The sequence below is a fragment of the Anguilla anguilla genome, chromosome 16 (assembly GCF_013347855.1).
Source record: "Anguilla anguilla isolate fAngAng1 chromosome 16, fAngAng1.pri, whole genome shotgun sequence".
Lineage (NCBI taxonomy): Eukaryota > Metazoa > Chordata > Actinopteri > Anguilliformes > Anguillidae > Anguilla > Anguilla anguilla.
Window position 1 is genome coordinate 34574359 of NC_049216.1, and position 13216 is coordinate 34587574.

A 13216-nucleotide genomic window follows, 5' to 3' on the forward strand; every position below is an offset into this window, starting at 1 on the left:
AATTTAGATGCGCTTTGATTATATTTATTTATAAGGCTTCCTGTCCTTAGTAAGGTTCAATTTAAAGACCCAGCCCCTTAAAATTAAAAAGAAAATTCAAATCTGAACCAAAAATTGGCAGGCACGTGGTAACTCCTTCCTGACACGACACTGATTAAAATATATTAAATCTACAATTATTATTATTATTATTATTATTATTATTATTATAATATAACAAACCATGAGGCGTATTTTATTTACGGATGTCTTCCATTTCTGCAATTACATTTTGCGCATTTGAATCGTTTCAAGTGGAAGTTTGTTTAATATTATCATAAGCGATAAGGAAGTTTTCAGTATTTAAAAAAATTGCCTCAATTATCTAATTTCTCAACAACTTAAAGGGTAATGAATTTAACTCATGTTGGCAATGCAATATGTGTTTCGCAATGCAGCCGTCGTTTTCTATTGGATCGAAATGTTATTGGTTGTCGACCTGTTGAACGACTGTTTTAGTTCGAGGAGCAGTGTCTTATTTCATATTTTTCATTCCTTTCAAGACTGACAACCCGAGTTGGACAGTGAAAGCAATCTGGCCGGGTGACAAAAACGTCTGTTACCGAAGGGTAACGAAGTCATGCTGTGTGCGCGTAGAGCGGGGGAGCAGTGGACGTTCCCTTCCCGCCGCTGGTGGCCCGCTCGCCCTAACCTGCGGCGCGAGATCCGCGAAGCGGGTCCGCGTCCCAATCGCCCTCGCGTCTCCTTTTCGAACGGCGGTCTGGGGGTTACGTCAGACACGAGCGGAAAAGTGCAGGGCAAGCAAATAAGCTTCTAAGGAGCTATTCGCAGGCATTACTGCCGAACCCCGGTAAGACCGCTCACGGCTCAACGATCAATGCCATTACAAAGCAAACCTATAAAGCAACATGTGGTAAGTCATCTCTTTTACTGCAAATTTCGGCAATGGGGATGCCACCGCTCTAGCTGACACGGCTGCTTTCAGTAGTTGCCATAAATGCGCATGAATAACGGATGCATACGCTACTAACTTTTCTCACAGGTGAAGTAACGTGACATGGTGAAACATTTACGATTTTTGGCTTTTTTAGTTCTTTTTTTTTTTCTTCTTCTTCGTTTTTGATTAAATTTTGTTTTGTATTTTTTATTTTATTTTTTTATTTTCATTTGAAAACAATATGCCACATGCGCGAAACAGGAACCCGAGCCCCATCCCAGAAGTAACATGGGACACGGGACTGAAGGAAATGAACGAAACTTGGAAGGGGGCGATCGCTTGTCTCGGCGTTGCCATCTTCTTCGTTATGACCATCGGGATCATCTATTGGCAAGTGGTGGATCAGCCCAATAAAAACTGGATCCTGAGAGGGGGTTTCAGCGGACTGATATGGGAGAGACGGACACATTCTCTGGTCATACAGACACTGACCGAAGACAAAACCTTTGTGGAGATTGACGTGGGGAACGTGGAAACGTCCGACACGGAGGTTCCCTTCGTGAGAAACCTTTGCTGGCTTAACAAGACCGAGTTCTGTTACACATGGGATTCGATGGCAGACGTAAAGATAGCTCTGGAATCGGATGACACGTCGGAGACGGAGTGCTATACCATAGTATGGACAGCCCTCCATTGTCAAGTGGATCTGAAGGTAAGCGCGCGCGCTGTTCGTTTGCCATTAGAATTTCATAAGGTAACCTGTTGCACCAGCTGTCTCTATAAGTAAGTTATAAGTGATCGGCGGGCAACGTAGCACCTTTAAAAAGTAGTTTTAGTGCCATAAATGTTATGCAAATTGCCATTAACTCTTGTTTTGTGACAATGTAATAGGCTACTCGATATTTGATATTTAGTTCATGGGGAGATTTGCGCACCTTAATTAAATCTCCCCCAAATCTCTCTCAATATTTCCGATGTTCCGAAACAAATCCTTCAATTTGTACATTCCTGGATTAAATCTATCACGTGCTCATTTAAAACTGCAGTCTAAAACTGAGCTGAATAGAAAATCCTGGCGCTGTTTTTTTTTTTCAGGTGACAGTCTCGCTCTGCGACGGGGAGTAGGCCCACATATCAAAAAAAGACGCAAATTAAACAGCACGAATCAATAAATCTGTCTATCAAAAGCCTCTTGCCAATAAAAAATAAAACAAAATCTTTTTTTGCAATTTAACCAATTTGTAAATTTAGATATATATGAATGAACGTGAATTCACGGCGGTGAGCGTAATTAAGACAATTTTCAGAATATGCTGTAAAATAGCATGAAGCGTATCGCTGTTCAACTACTTGAGGGGCGGTTTGTCTTTGCAGACAAAGTCACAGACATTCCGGTGACTTAAGACAATTGTGTAGCGATTTGCAGCCTATCTTATGTCTATTTTTCCGTTTCCCTCAGCTAAATTGGCTCCATGTTGGCATGGGTCAAAATCTTTCTGCCAAATGTCGCTTTTAATAAAGAAAGAAAAATTCCCGCAAATCACAACGGAATGGTAACATTCAGGAGTATATTAAAATTTAAAACTTTGTGACCGAGAATTCCTGAGACGTCTTCTGCGGCCACGGTAGACTGGTTTCTCACAGGTGTTATAGATATCCGTTATGATTAAATGGAAAGCTTTTCGAGTTTCCTTTCCGTCCCCGGGTATGTACCATACTGCTCAAGAAGTACCGAATTTCACTCTGCGAATGAAGCACGCGCATCACTGACGGCGTGTGGTTATCTACATCAAATTCTGTTCAAACTCACCACAATTGTAAAAGTATCGCATGCGCACTGGACATCACTATGATCACGTTTATTGTGGGTGACGGTTTAGTTTGCCGGTTAGGTAAATCGGCAGGTAACTCAAGAGATCGAAGGTTCTTTTCACTGGCGGAGCACACAGTCCTCTTGAGTGAGTTGCGTAACCGGAATCGATTCAGCTGTGTGAACGGGTAGAATCGGAGAATGTAAACTGTGCACGCGGCTCTGAATAGGGATACCTTCTAACCTAATAAAACATTAATTTTGTGACAGTAAATAAGGCAATTTTGTGAAAAAAGCACAGTACGCACGGGTAACGTGCCGACCCACAGCTGATCTCTCTCTCTCTCAGGACTGCTTCTCCATGACCAACGTGTCCTGGTACGGCGGCGCGAGCCTTCACGCGCAGAGCTGGCCCATCAACGGCGCCAACACGTCCATGCAGCCCTTCACCGTCAGCGACCTGCGGGAGAACCCCACCGGGTACGGGTCCGTCCTGGAGCGCTACTTCCTGGGCTCGTCAGGTGAGAAGCCACGCCCCCAAGAATACTTTAGGAAACTGGATTTATAAAAGCAGGGGTTGCAGGTTTGAGTCCCATGGTGGGGCGCTGCGGTTGTACTCTTGAGTGAAGGTATACTGGATTGCTTCAGTGAATGAACAGGGCTGTATTAACGGATCGCAGTGAAGGCACTGTAACAGCTCTTGGGACCTAAGGTTCACAGAGCCGCCATTGGAGGAGGCAGTCATGTGATCGGACAGCATAGGCCTGGATTGGCCAGCGGAGGTCTGTCCCTCCTGTGGGTGCCCCAAAGCCTGACTCAAATGCGGGGGTTTGGGCTGTTCTTTTGGCTCCAAGCGTGTTCCATTACACCCACCCACCCCACCCACCCCACCCACCCCACCCACCCCACCCACCCCACTCACCCCACCCACCCCACTCACCCTACTCACCCCACCCACCACACCCACCCCACCCATCCCACTCACCCCATCCACCCCACTCACCCCAAACTCACCCCACCCATCCCACCCACCCCACTCACCCCTCTCACCCCACCCACCACACCCACCCCACCCATCCCACTCACCCCATCCACCCCACTCACCCCAAACTCACCCCACTCACACACGGACCGGTGCAACTAGTAGACCGGGTGAGAGCGCACAGAGGAGACAACGGCAACGCCACAGAAGATACGCGCTAGCATTAGCCCCCTGCAGCTGCAGATGTGCACTTCACTTCAGGCCCCAGAATATTCCTTACATTACACCACATTGTGTTCGTTAAGCAGATGATCTTACAGGCTGGCTGACTCAACTAATGTAAATAGGCATGTCGCCACAGGAGCAGGAGGACTCTGGGACAGCTGGGTAAAAAGGCAGTTTAACCCTTGTAGGCGTACGATCACAAACACACGATTAGAATCTTCTTAACTGAACATTCCAATGCTGATGTCACAATCGCTACTGGTAACTGAAGGCAACGGAGTTCTAGTTCTTTAATCCTTGATAAAAATCATTTTGCGAATTATCAGATGGGGTGGAGATGGGAGTTCTCAAAATATACGATAAGGCAGGCACCTTATACAGAGAAAAGAGGAGCACGCGTCATCACAAAAAAATCCAGGGGCCGGGGAAGTATGAAGCAGACTCAATGACCTGTACTAAATGTCCTCAAACAACATTTCTACCTGCTAAGGTATTTGGCTGGGATCCAATCCACAGGTGTCCGTAACTTTAACATACACTTAAAAGAAATAATTATTGTTTTTCTTTTTCATAAACAAGTTAGTGTTCACTAAAACTGACAAATCAAAGTGAAGCACAAATTTGGACAGTACACCAGCCTTGGTCACTTCATCAGGTGGGCCTGGATGATAAACAGCTACACCTGCTGAAGGCCTCTGCAGGTAGAGACATTGTTTGCGCCATTAAACCTGTTTGGGGGCATCTTACAGCCTGTGTGTTTATCTCCGTTTCCTCAAGAACGGTGTGTGTGGCATCGCCCGGCTCTACTCTACCTCTAGACCACTGCGAGCGGCAGTTTAACTGCTTTAATTCTGATTTCCTGTAGTCTGCGGTCCGTACGCACACACGTTCGCATGCACACGCACATCCCCCTTCCCGTTGAATGCATTTAATACACGCTTTCACGTGCACACACACATGCCCCTTCCCGCTGAATGCGTTTAAAACACACTTTCACGTGCACACACACACGCTCCCTCTCAATTCTGGTGATACTCTTGGACTCATAATCAACTAAGCCTTATAAATGAACTGTAGTATTAGACGCCTTATTAAGCTTTATGAACTGTAGTATTAGATGCTTTATTAATATTAAGCTGTATGAACTGTATTATTGGTGAAATATTGTAAACAATCTTTCAGTATCTAGTGTTGGCTATGATTCTAAAGGTAGATGGGATAAGTGAATTTAGAAATAATGTATTAAAAAATAAATAAATTTAAATTTAAAAAAACCCTTAGAAGAAATAAAGAAACTTAATTGGCAGCACGCTCTGCAAAAGAGTTTTTGAAATTTCGAAATCTCCAAGCACACATCTCAACAGTGAGCCGGTTACGGATGAAAAAATAAAAACAGCGCTCTTACTTCTTAACGCTTTATGTAAGCGCTGAGCCGATGAGAGCTGCTCATATTTCTCTGCTAACGGGACGGTCCACCGTTCGCAGGACTCCTGGCCTAAGCGACATGTCCCAGAGCGCACCTTACCTCGCCAAAACCTGGAAGCGTCTTGGTGACGCAACAGGTTTCACCCCCGAGACTTAACGCAGAAGAGGTTGTTCACAGAGGTGAAGCCGACACGATGGAAACCTGCTTCAGAATTATGCTACCCACCACCGTGCGCCAACGTACGCCAGCATTGCGCCATCCAACACCATCCACTAACATCCCGCCATCTGCCACCAACTGCCGCCAACCGCCACCAACTGCCGCCAACCGCCACCATCGCACCGTCCGGCACCATTAGCCACCACCGTCCGCCACCGCGTGGCAGAGATATAAATCTGGTGCTTCTGGTATTAACCCCCCCCTCTCCTCCCCCCCCCCCCCTCCCCCACCCCCCCCCAACAGCTGCTCAGAGACAGATTACAGGCGGGGGGGGGGGGGGGGGGGGGGGTCATGACATGAGCTAATGAGCATAATGACCATCATGTGACGAAAGCACACAGAGCGGTACTGTGATTTCCCAGACGATTGTTTGGGCAGGCATTATGATTTATGTAACACTGGCGACAGGTTTTGGCAGAGAGAGCTGAGGCTCTTACGCAAGCCTCCTCCAATAGGACGGCCTCAAGCGCGGCCAATGCCCCCCAATCCACCACCCCCCCCCACCACCACCCGTCCTCTGTCCCCCCCCCCCCTCTGTCGAAAATAAATAACATGCTGTACACTACTTCAAAACAAAAAAAAAAAAAAAAGTTTTTTAACGTTGCCAAGTAACCCCAAGCAGACAAGGCATAGCTCCAAAAATAGCAGCAGGAGACAATGTTAGCATGACGATGTGTGCGGCATTAGGCATACAGTAAGTGTTAGGTAATACAATTCGTGTGCGGGAGACTTTCTGACCAGCTGTTGTGAGCCCAGCGAGATGACTGAGATAACGGCTAGCTTGCCGGGTCACCTCTGATCTCTGGTTACGTTTTTCTGCTTGTTTGTTTGTTTGTTTTTTGGAAGAAGTCAGTTGTTTCCAATAGTGTAGCATTAGCAGGTGTAAAAAAGGCTTTGGTCATCTTCCCTCCTCTGCCCCTACTGACAGTCCTTAAATAGGCTGAGCCAATCAATTGCACCTGGTTTCAGTTGCCTCAAATTAATGAATTAAATTCAATTAAACAATTAAATTGAATCAATTAAACAGTTGGCAAGCTAGTGAAGGGCCACTCCTTCACATCGGGCATAGGGGTTCCACAAGAGGTGCACCCTAAATCTGTACCTGTCAGGACAGGGGTGGTCTGCTGGTTTTCATTCTCACACTGAAGTCAGCAGCCAATGCACACCTGAGAAAGCAGGTGAGGGTCAGCTTACAGGGTAATAAACGGCTCCAAGAGACCATGACCCCAGTAACCAGGGACACCAGCAAGCCATGAGGTAGCAGCTGCAGGTCCCTGATCTACGAGGTTTTGCAGTTTCCCTCCATGGTGTGATATTTAAATGTTCACCTACTATTAGCTTTCCTTCCAGACTACGGAGGTCTGGCTTTGTTAAGAGTTCAGGCGATTAGCCATTTGGTTGCAAGGACACAATGTTCAGCATTTAGTATGAGAAGCTGATCTGAGCCATCTTGATACTGTAATCTGTGGCCTAACCTCTGATGACACCGTGTTCATGATCCCGATACTGCAGCCTTCGGCTTGGTTGAACAGATCTCTCCCTGCAGTAGTTCTTGCAGTAAATTCTGTGCAATAAAGGTCTTTTGTGCAAGCATAAGCCTTCCGTTGAACCACTGATAACTCCTGGTGAAGATAACCATGCAGGCTACTGTACATGCTGTTCTGTATCTTAGAACCCTCTTTGGTCCAACCTTTGATCACTTCTTGGGGTCCTATCTGTAAGTTAAATTAACTGAGGCAAGGTCTATTTTTTTTTTTTTTACACATGACAGAACTTATTAGCTATTCAATGGAATAGCGTCTGAGCGAACATCAGTCTTATAACGGGCCCAGTTCAGCCTGAAATTATACGCTGTTAAATCTGGACGCTGAGAGTCTCCGTAAAGTTCATTGAGTGCAGCGTGACAAGTTTCTTATGAGACAGCAATTAAGTAGAATTATGAAGTCGGCGCTAAAACTCGATTCGTGAGCGATCGGGGGCTTTTTCCATCCCCTTGTTTTTCCTACGAACTTACGGTTGAAGACAAAGGCTTTCTTTGAAAACCCAGCGCGCTGACGGAGCTAAATTAGACGGCCTGTTTGGCATCCAGCAAAACAGCTTCCCTCCCTCGCCTATCCTTACAAATATGGCCTGGAAAGATTTTGCCTCCTTCTGTTGTTTTTACAGTGATCATTTGTAAAGCACGGCCTGTTCGGTGCGCTAAAGAGATTACCTGTCTTTGGGAAAAGTCTGGAACCAATAATGCAAAAAATATGGGCTGCATCAGATTTATGGATTTTTCTTTTTTCTTTTTTTTTTTTCTTTTTTTTCTTTTCTGTAACTACAATCGGGTCCAAATGATTTGTTCTGAAAGAATAAATAAGGAATAAGGACCTGAAAGAGACACCTCCTACTTACCGGCAACAGAAAAATAATATTCTGTCAGTGATGTATTTTTGTGAGGTGGGCTGCCAGAGCCAGCACACGCAGGTTTCAGTCAGGAGCAGGGCTGGGGGAAGCCGTGGCGGCCGCAGAACGAGCTTCCTCCCGCGACCCCCGTCAGCGTCCCTCGGGCGCGAACCGGACGCCGCCGCAGTTCGTTTGCTCGCTCAGGGGGTCTTCGTTCGTTCACTTCCTGTCGTCCCGGGACGTGCTCAGTATCCGTCTCCGCGCGGGACCACCTCAGAAGCAGCCCTTCTTTGAAGTTTTTATTTTATTTTATTTTATTTTTATTTTGCACAATGTTTAGCGGTGTAAGTCACTGGCCACACGGAATGTTTTCGGTTTGGAGCTCTTGTAGATGACAGGCACGGGACAGCCGCCCAGGTCGTGTAGCAGAGGCAGAGACCATCGGGGTATTCAAGCCATTGACTGTAGAAAAATATGGACCAAGTCACTGTGACGTCACCCACTGACTCTCCATGGTCTCGATGAAAAGCGCTTTGAAGCCTGGGAAGTGTAGTTTGCGGGTGCCGCCATGTTGTACAAATTGGAGTCAGAGACTGCAGTAGTAGGGACATTCAGTTGTTCAGTTGTTCACCGAGAGCATGAGGCACAATGACTTGGCAGTGACGCAGACTGTCCCTGAATCGTCCACAAGATTAATTTAGCACCAGCCCGGGGTGCCAGGAAAAAGGAGGCATTGAGCACTGCTTATGCGTGTCCCATCACAACACCTCTCACAATATTAATCCTTCTCTGTGGTCCAGGGAAGTATGAAAAGTGTGCTGACTCCGCAGATCCTCCTCGCTTGGAGAGGTGAGACATTCGGGCCTCTGAATGCCCGCACGCGCGTGTGTGTGCAGCTGGTGTCACGGAAACCACGATCAATCTGACGATGAGTCATTAGAATACATCTCCGCCCCTCAGTAGCTCTGAATGCACCTCTAGTTAAAAGCTTTGGCGGGATTGTTTCCGAGTGGCTTTCCGCTGATCGTTAACCAATTCACAAAGATAAAAAGTACAGGATCAGGAGCCAGACAGGCTGGTCTCAGTACCTTCCGGAAGCCCGAAGACCTGCTGCTGTATAACGGCTATTGTGTGTAACAGCGTGGAGAGCACTGCATAAATGTGCCAGAGGCAAGCAGCACTGATCAGAGCAGAGTCCCCACTTCTCCTAACAAGTCCCCATAAACACCCATAAGAGCAACCACACACACACACACACACATGCACACACACACGCACACGCACACGCACGCACACGCACACGCACACACTTCCTCTCAAAGCAGAGTCAATGTTGACTTTTAAACATGCACATTTTAAAAAGTGTCAAATGAAACCAAATTGAGGTATATTCGTTATACAGTTTGTATTTACCACAGGTCTGAAATATGATTTCTTGTCATTGAGCGACTGCCTTTGTTACATTAACAAGGTATATCCTGTATGTCTTCGCTATTCCTCCCCCCTGTGTGTACGACCCCCTGCTTCGTCCCCTTCAGTAAACCTGCAGAATACTGGTCTGTAAGAGGCTGTGGACCAGAGCAGCTAAATGACGGTACAGTAAGTCAGTCGGTGTGCTGTGGACCAGAGCAGCTAAATGACGGTACAGTAAGTCAGTCAGTGTGCTGTGGACCAGAGCAGCTAAATGACGGTACAGTAAGTCAGTCAGTGTGCTGTGGACCAGAGCAGCTAAATGACGGTACAGTAAGTCAGTCGGTGTGCTGTGGACCAGAGCAGCTAAATGACGGTACAGTAAGTCAGTCGGTGTGCTGTGGACCAGAGCAGCTAAATGACGGTACAGTAAGTCAGTCGGTGTGCTGTGGACCAGAGCAGCTAAATGACGGTACAGTAAGTCAGTCGGTGTGCTGTGGACCAGAGCAGCTAAAGGACGGTACAGTAAGTAAGTCGGTGTCGGGTCAGGGTGGAGCGGAGAGCCGCGAGTCCGTTAAAGCAGAGCTTCCAGGGTTCAGGCGAACGCGCGAGGACACGCAGCCCAGGGAGCGAAGCAGCGGACTGCCGTCACACCGCCAAAACGGCCTCACAGACGGTGGGGGGGGGGGAGAGCCGGGGGGGGGGGAGGGGGGGGGGAGAGCCGGGAGCGAGGGGGGGGGCAGGTTGGCACAGTAGGGGAAACCGGAGAACTGAGAGGAATTCTTGTGAGGGCAGCCACATCTGCGGACACAATCATCTGGTTCACATAATCTCACCGCCACCTCACCAGAGACGCAGGGAAGGGACAGCGCGAAGACGAACAGAGCAGCAGCAGAGAGAGAGAGAGAGCAAGCAGAAAGAGAGAGCAGAGAGAGAGAGAGCAGAGAGAGGCTGCACTGCCTGACCCTCCCTCACACGCGTGCAATTACACTTACATTTACACAGTTAACAGGTACCCTCACCTTTACACATTTAACAAGTACACGTATATTTAACATTTAACAGGTAAAAGATGGCTCTCGCAAAAACCTGCCACCAGAAATCATCCCCAGATTTAATTGGCTGAAAAATGTTCTCTCCCTCTCCACCTTCACTAATGTGTGGAGAGCTTTCTGGCGCAAAATGGCTGCCGTGCATCACCCAGGTGGGTGCTACACATTGGTGGTGGGTGAGGCGAGTTCCCCTTCACTGTAAAGCACTTTGAGCATTCGGAAAAGTGCTACATAAATGCAAAGATATACGACCAATCAGGTGAGGCAAATACCTGATACCATCGCCTGAGGAGTCTGCTGTGACATCACAACAGCAGTTTGCATGTCTGTGTGCTTTTTGAGCTGCTTTTTCTGAGCTGCTTGGCATTTTAAAAAAAGGTCAACTGAAGAGCTTTTGGTGCCAAAGCCACAAAATACCCGACAAGCCTCCAGGACAAATACACTGTTCAAACCTCCACATCGCAGGATTATAGCAGCCGCATAGCATGCTGAGATAAAGCGATGCTAATGCTGCCATGCTACCGTTAGGACCTTAAGGGAACCTTTTTTTCCTCTGTGTACATTTTTTACTTTGTATTTGGCAGACGCTTCTGTCCAAAGCAACGTACAGTAATACCAAAGGTCATTGGAACAACTACGGACCACAGGTGCCCCGATAAGGTACAATACTCATTATGTAACAGGTATCCATAGCCGTGAACATCAAGTCCAGTTTAAGCAGTAAGTCAGTAGTAAGGGCAAGTCAAACCAGAAGGCACGATTGCAAGAGATATGATATAGAGCTATAATAACATCAAGATGATACGACAAGTGCAACGAGTGCTAGATGAAGATACAAGTGTAACATGAAAGTGCCATGTCAGCTGGTAAACATGTAGAACAGCTGAGTTTCCCTGGGCTTTGTGAGTAGATAACTCTCAATAAAGTGAGAGTAGAAATGTCAGGTTATTTTACAAACTGTCTGGGGAATATAAAATATTAAATCAAAAAAAGAGTTTGACAAAAGGTGTGGTGAGGTTTGAAGACGTGGGGATCTGGAAGCAGTTGGTGTCAGATATGGGTCAGATACTTCATTTAAAATATTTAACCTTTTTGACACCAGTAACATTCCTTCAGATTACTGACATAATTTCATTGCCCATATTTATTTAGGACAAAAATCTCCACTCCTGATAACATACAAGTTTGTCAGTAATACGTTTCCTTGAAAAGTTTTCTGGAGACAGTAGGGATCGAAGTTTTAAACATTTTTTTTTTACCAGCATTTAATAAAGTTGAATAATTTAAAGTACTTATTTGACTTATGATCGGGGGGCTCAAGGGTACAGGTGACTCTGGAGTGAAAACCCAAAACCGCCAGACCAATGTTCCTCCTCATTGGCTGCTCTCGCCTTGACCCCAACAGCCAACGAGAGGTCAAAGGGCGCATGTCCGTTTTGTCGACTACGGCGAAACAATGATGACCCCACGGAAGGGGGGAGGCTAAAGCTATCGAGCTATCCCTGGAAACCCGCGGCTGAGGTGCCAGCGAAGACGCCGGGCACGTCTATTAATACAAACCTCCGCACGTACGCGTTTGAGCAGCTCGGAACGCGCTCGTCTGTGCCAACGTAGATCCCAGGCTCCCCGTGTCTCTACGTTAACTGTGCCACTTTCAATTTCCCTCCCATTTTTACGGCTCATCTCTGAACGTGGTCCTGTAGTTCATCTTTTACTTATCATCTCGTCATTATGCCACACTGAAAAAATGAGACGGCGTGGATATGTTTCATGGCCGGTGATATTTTTTTTGCGCGAAATTCCCTCGGGTATGAATGATTTAATTAATTACTCCAGAGATGAACATGAATTTAACTTACCAAAAATGAATATCAGGCTTGGCTTGTAATGTCACGAATGGTGTAGGTTAAGCCCCTCTGGATAGAAGCTTCTGCTAAAAGAAAGTAATGTTTGGTAAATGTGGCTTTTCACAGTGATTATAGTCAGTAATCAGACACACATCACGTGTGCAGCATGTTCTAGGGTCGCCTGCTGACTGATTGGGATGTGACATGTATGTCTCTGTCAGACCTGGGTCAAATATGTATTTGTTTTGGATTCGAATACTTTTCTCTGCTTTACTGATCTTGTCTGCTGTACTGGAACCAATGAAATACCCTCAAAAAAGCACAAACCTCGCCTTCTGGTCATATTAGCAAGTTTCAGTTACACCAGGCAAGATCAATGGAGCACAGAAGAGTATTTTCGAATCCGAAACGAATGCGTATTTGACCCAGGTGTGGTCTCTCACCTGTGCACAGGTGTAGCGGTGCTGGTGGACCCGGCGGTGCCCCTGCAGGTGGGGTTCGAGAGCCGCACGCAGTTCTGCCTGCGGGCGGGGCCGGGCATGGTGCGGCAGCCCCTGCGCTACACGGTGTGCGTGGGGCGGGACCTCCGGGCCGTCCATCAGGAGGTGGGGAGCAAGCTCCACCCCCACAGGCGCGCGCTGCCCAACCTCAGCATTTTACGGTAAGCGGCAGTAGAGGGGGTTTGGAGCATCGAGATGTACAAGAACTGGAGACAGCTTCCGTTTACCGGTCCCATGGATTCCTATGGGGGCTGGAGTTTCTCCATTATGGTCTTATGGGGAAATCGAGATCTGCGGTGTACTGGACGCCATATTGGTTTCTGCAACTTCTGACCTCTCCTGCCTCTCCAGTTCTTATATATGCTCTGTGCTCCGGACCAGGGGATCAGGGATTGCCATTCTCCGTGAAGCTCATGAACA

At 47.1% G+C, this 13216-nt stretch overlaps 1 protein-coding gene across 2 annotated transcripts in view; it reads left to right on the plus strand.

Moving 5' to 3' along the window:
* The first annotated feature begins 550 nt into the window (after positions 1-550).
* Positions 551-13216, plus strand: part of LOC118214945 (SITS-binding protein-like) — a 30873-nt gene continuing 18207 nt past the window's right edge. The window contains exons 1-4 of one of the 2 annotated variants that reach the window (XM_035395251.1): positions 551-913; positions 1199-1649; positions 3097-3268; positions 12750-12957. In XM_035395251.1, coding sequence (XP_035251142.1) covers positions 909-913; positions 1199-1649; positions 3097-3268; positions 12750-12957 — 836 coding nt within the window. In that variant the 5' untranslated portion in view covers positions 551-908. Of the gene's footprint in view, positions 1650-3096; positions 3269-12749; positions 12958-13216 lie in introns of both variants that reach the window. The other variant, XM_035395250.1, reaches the window with a different exon arrangement.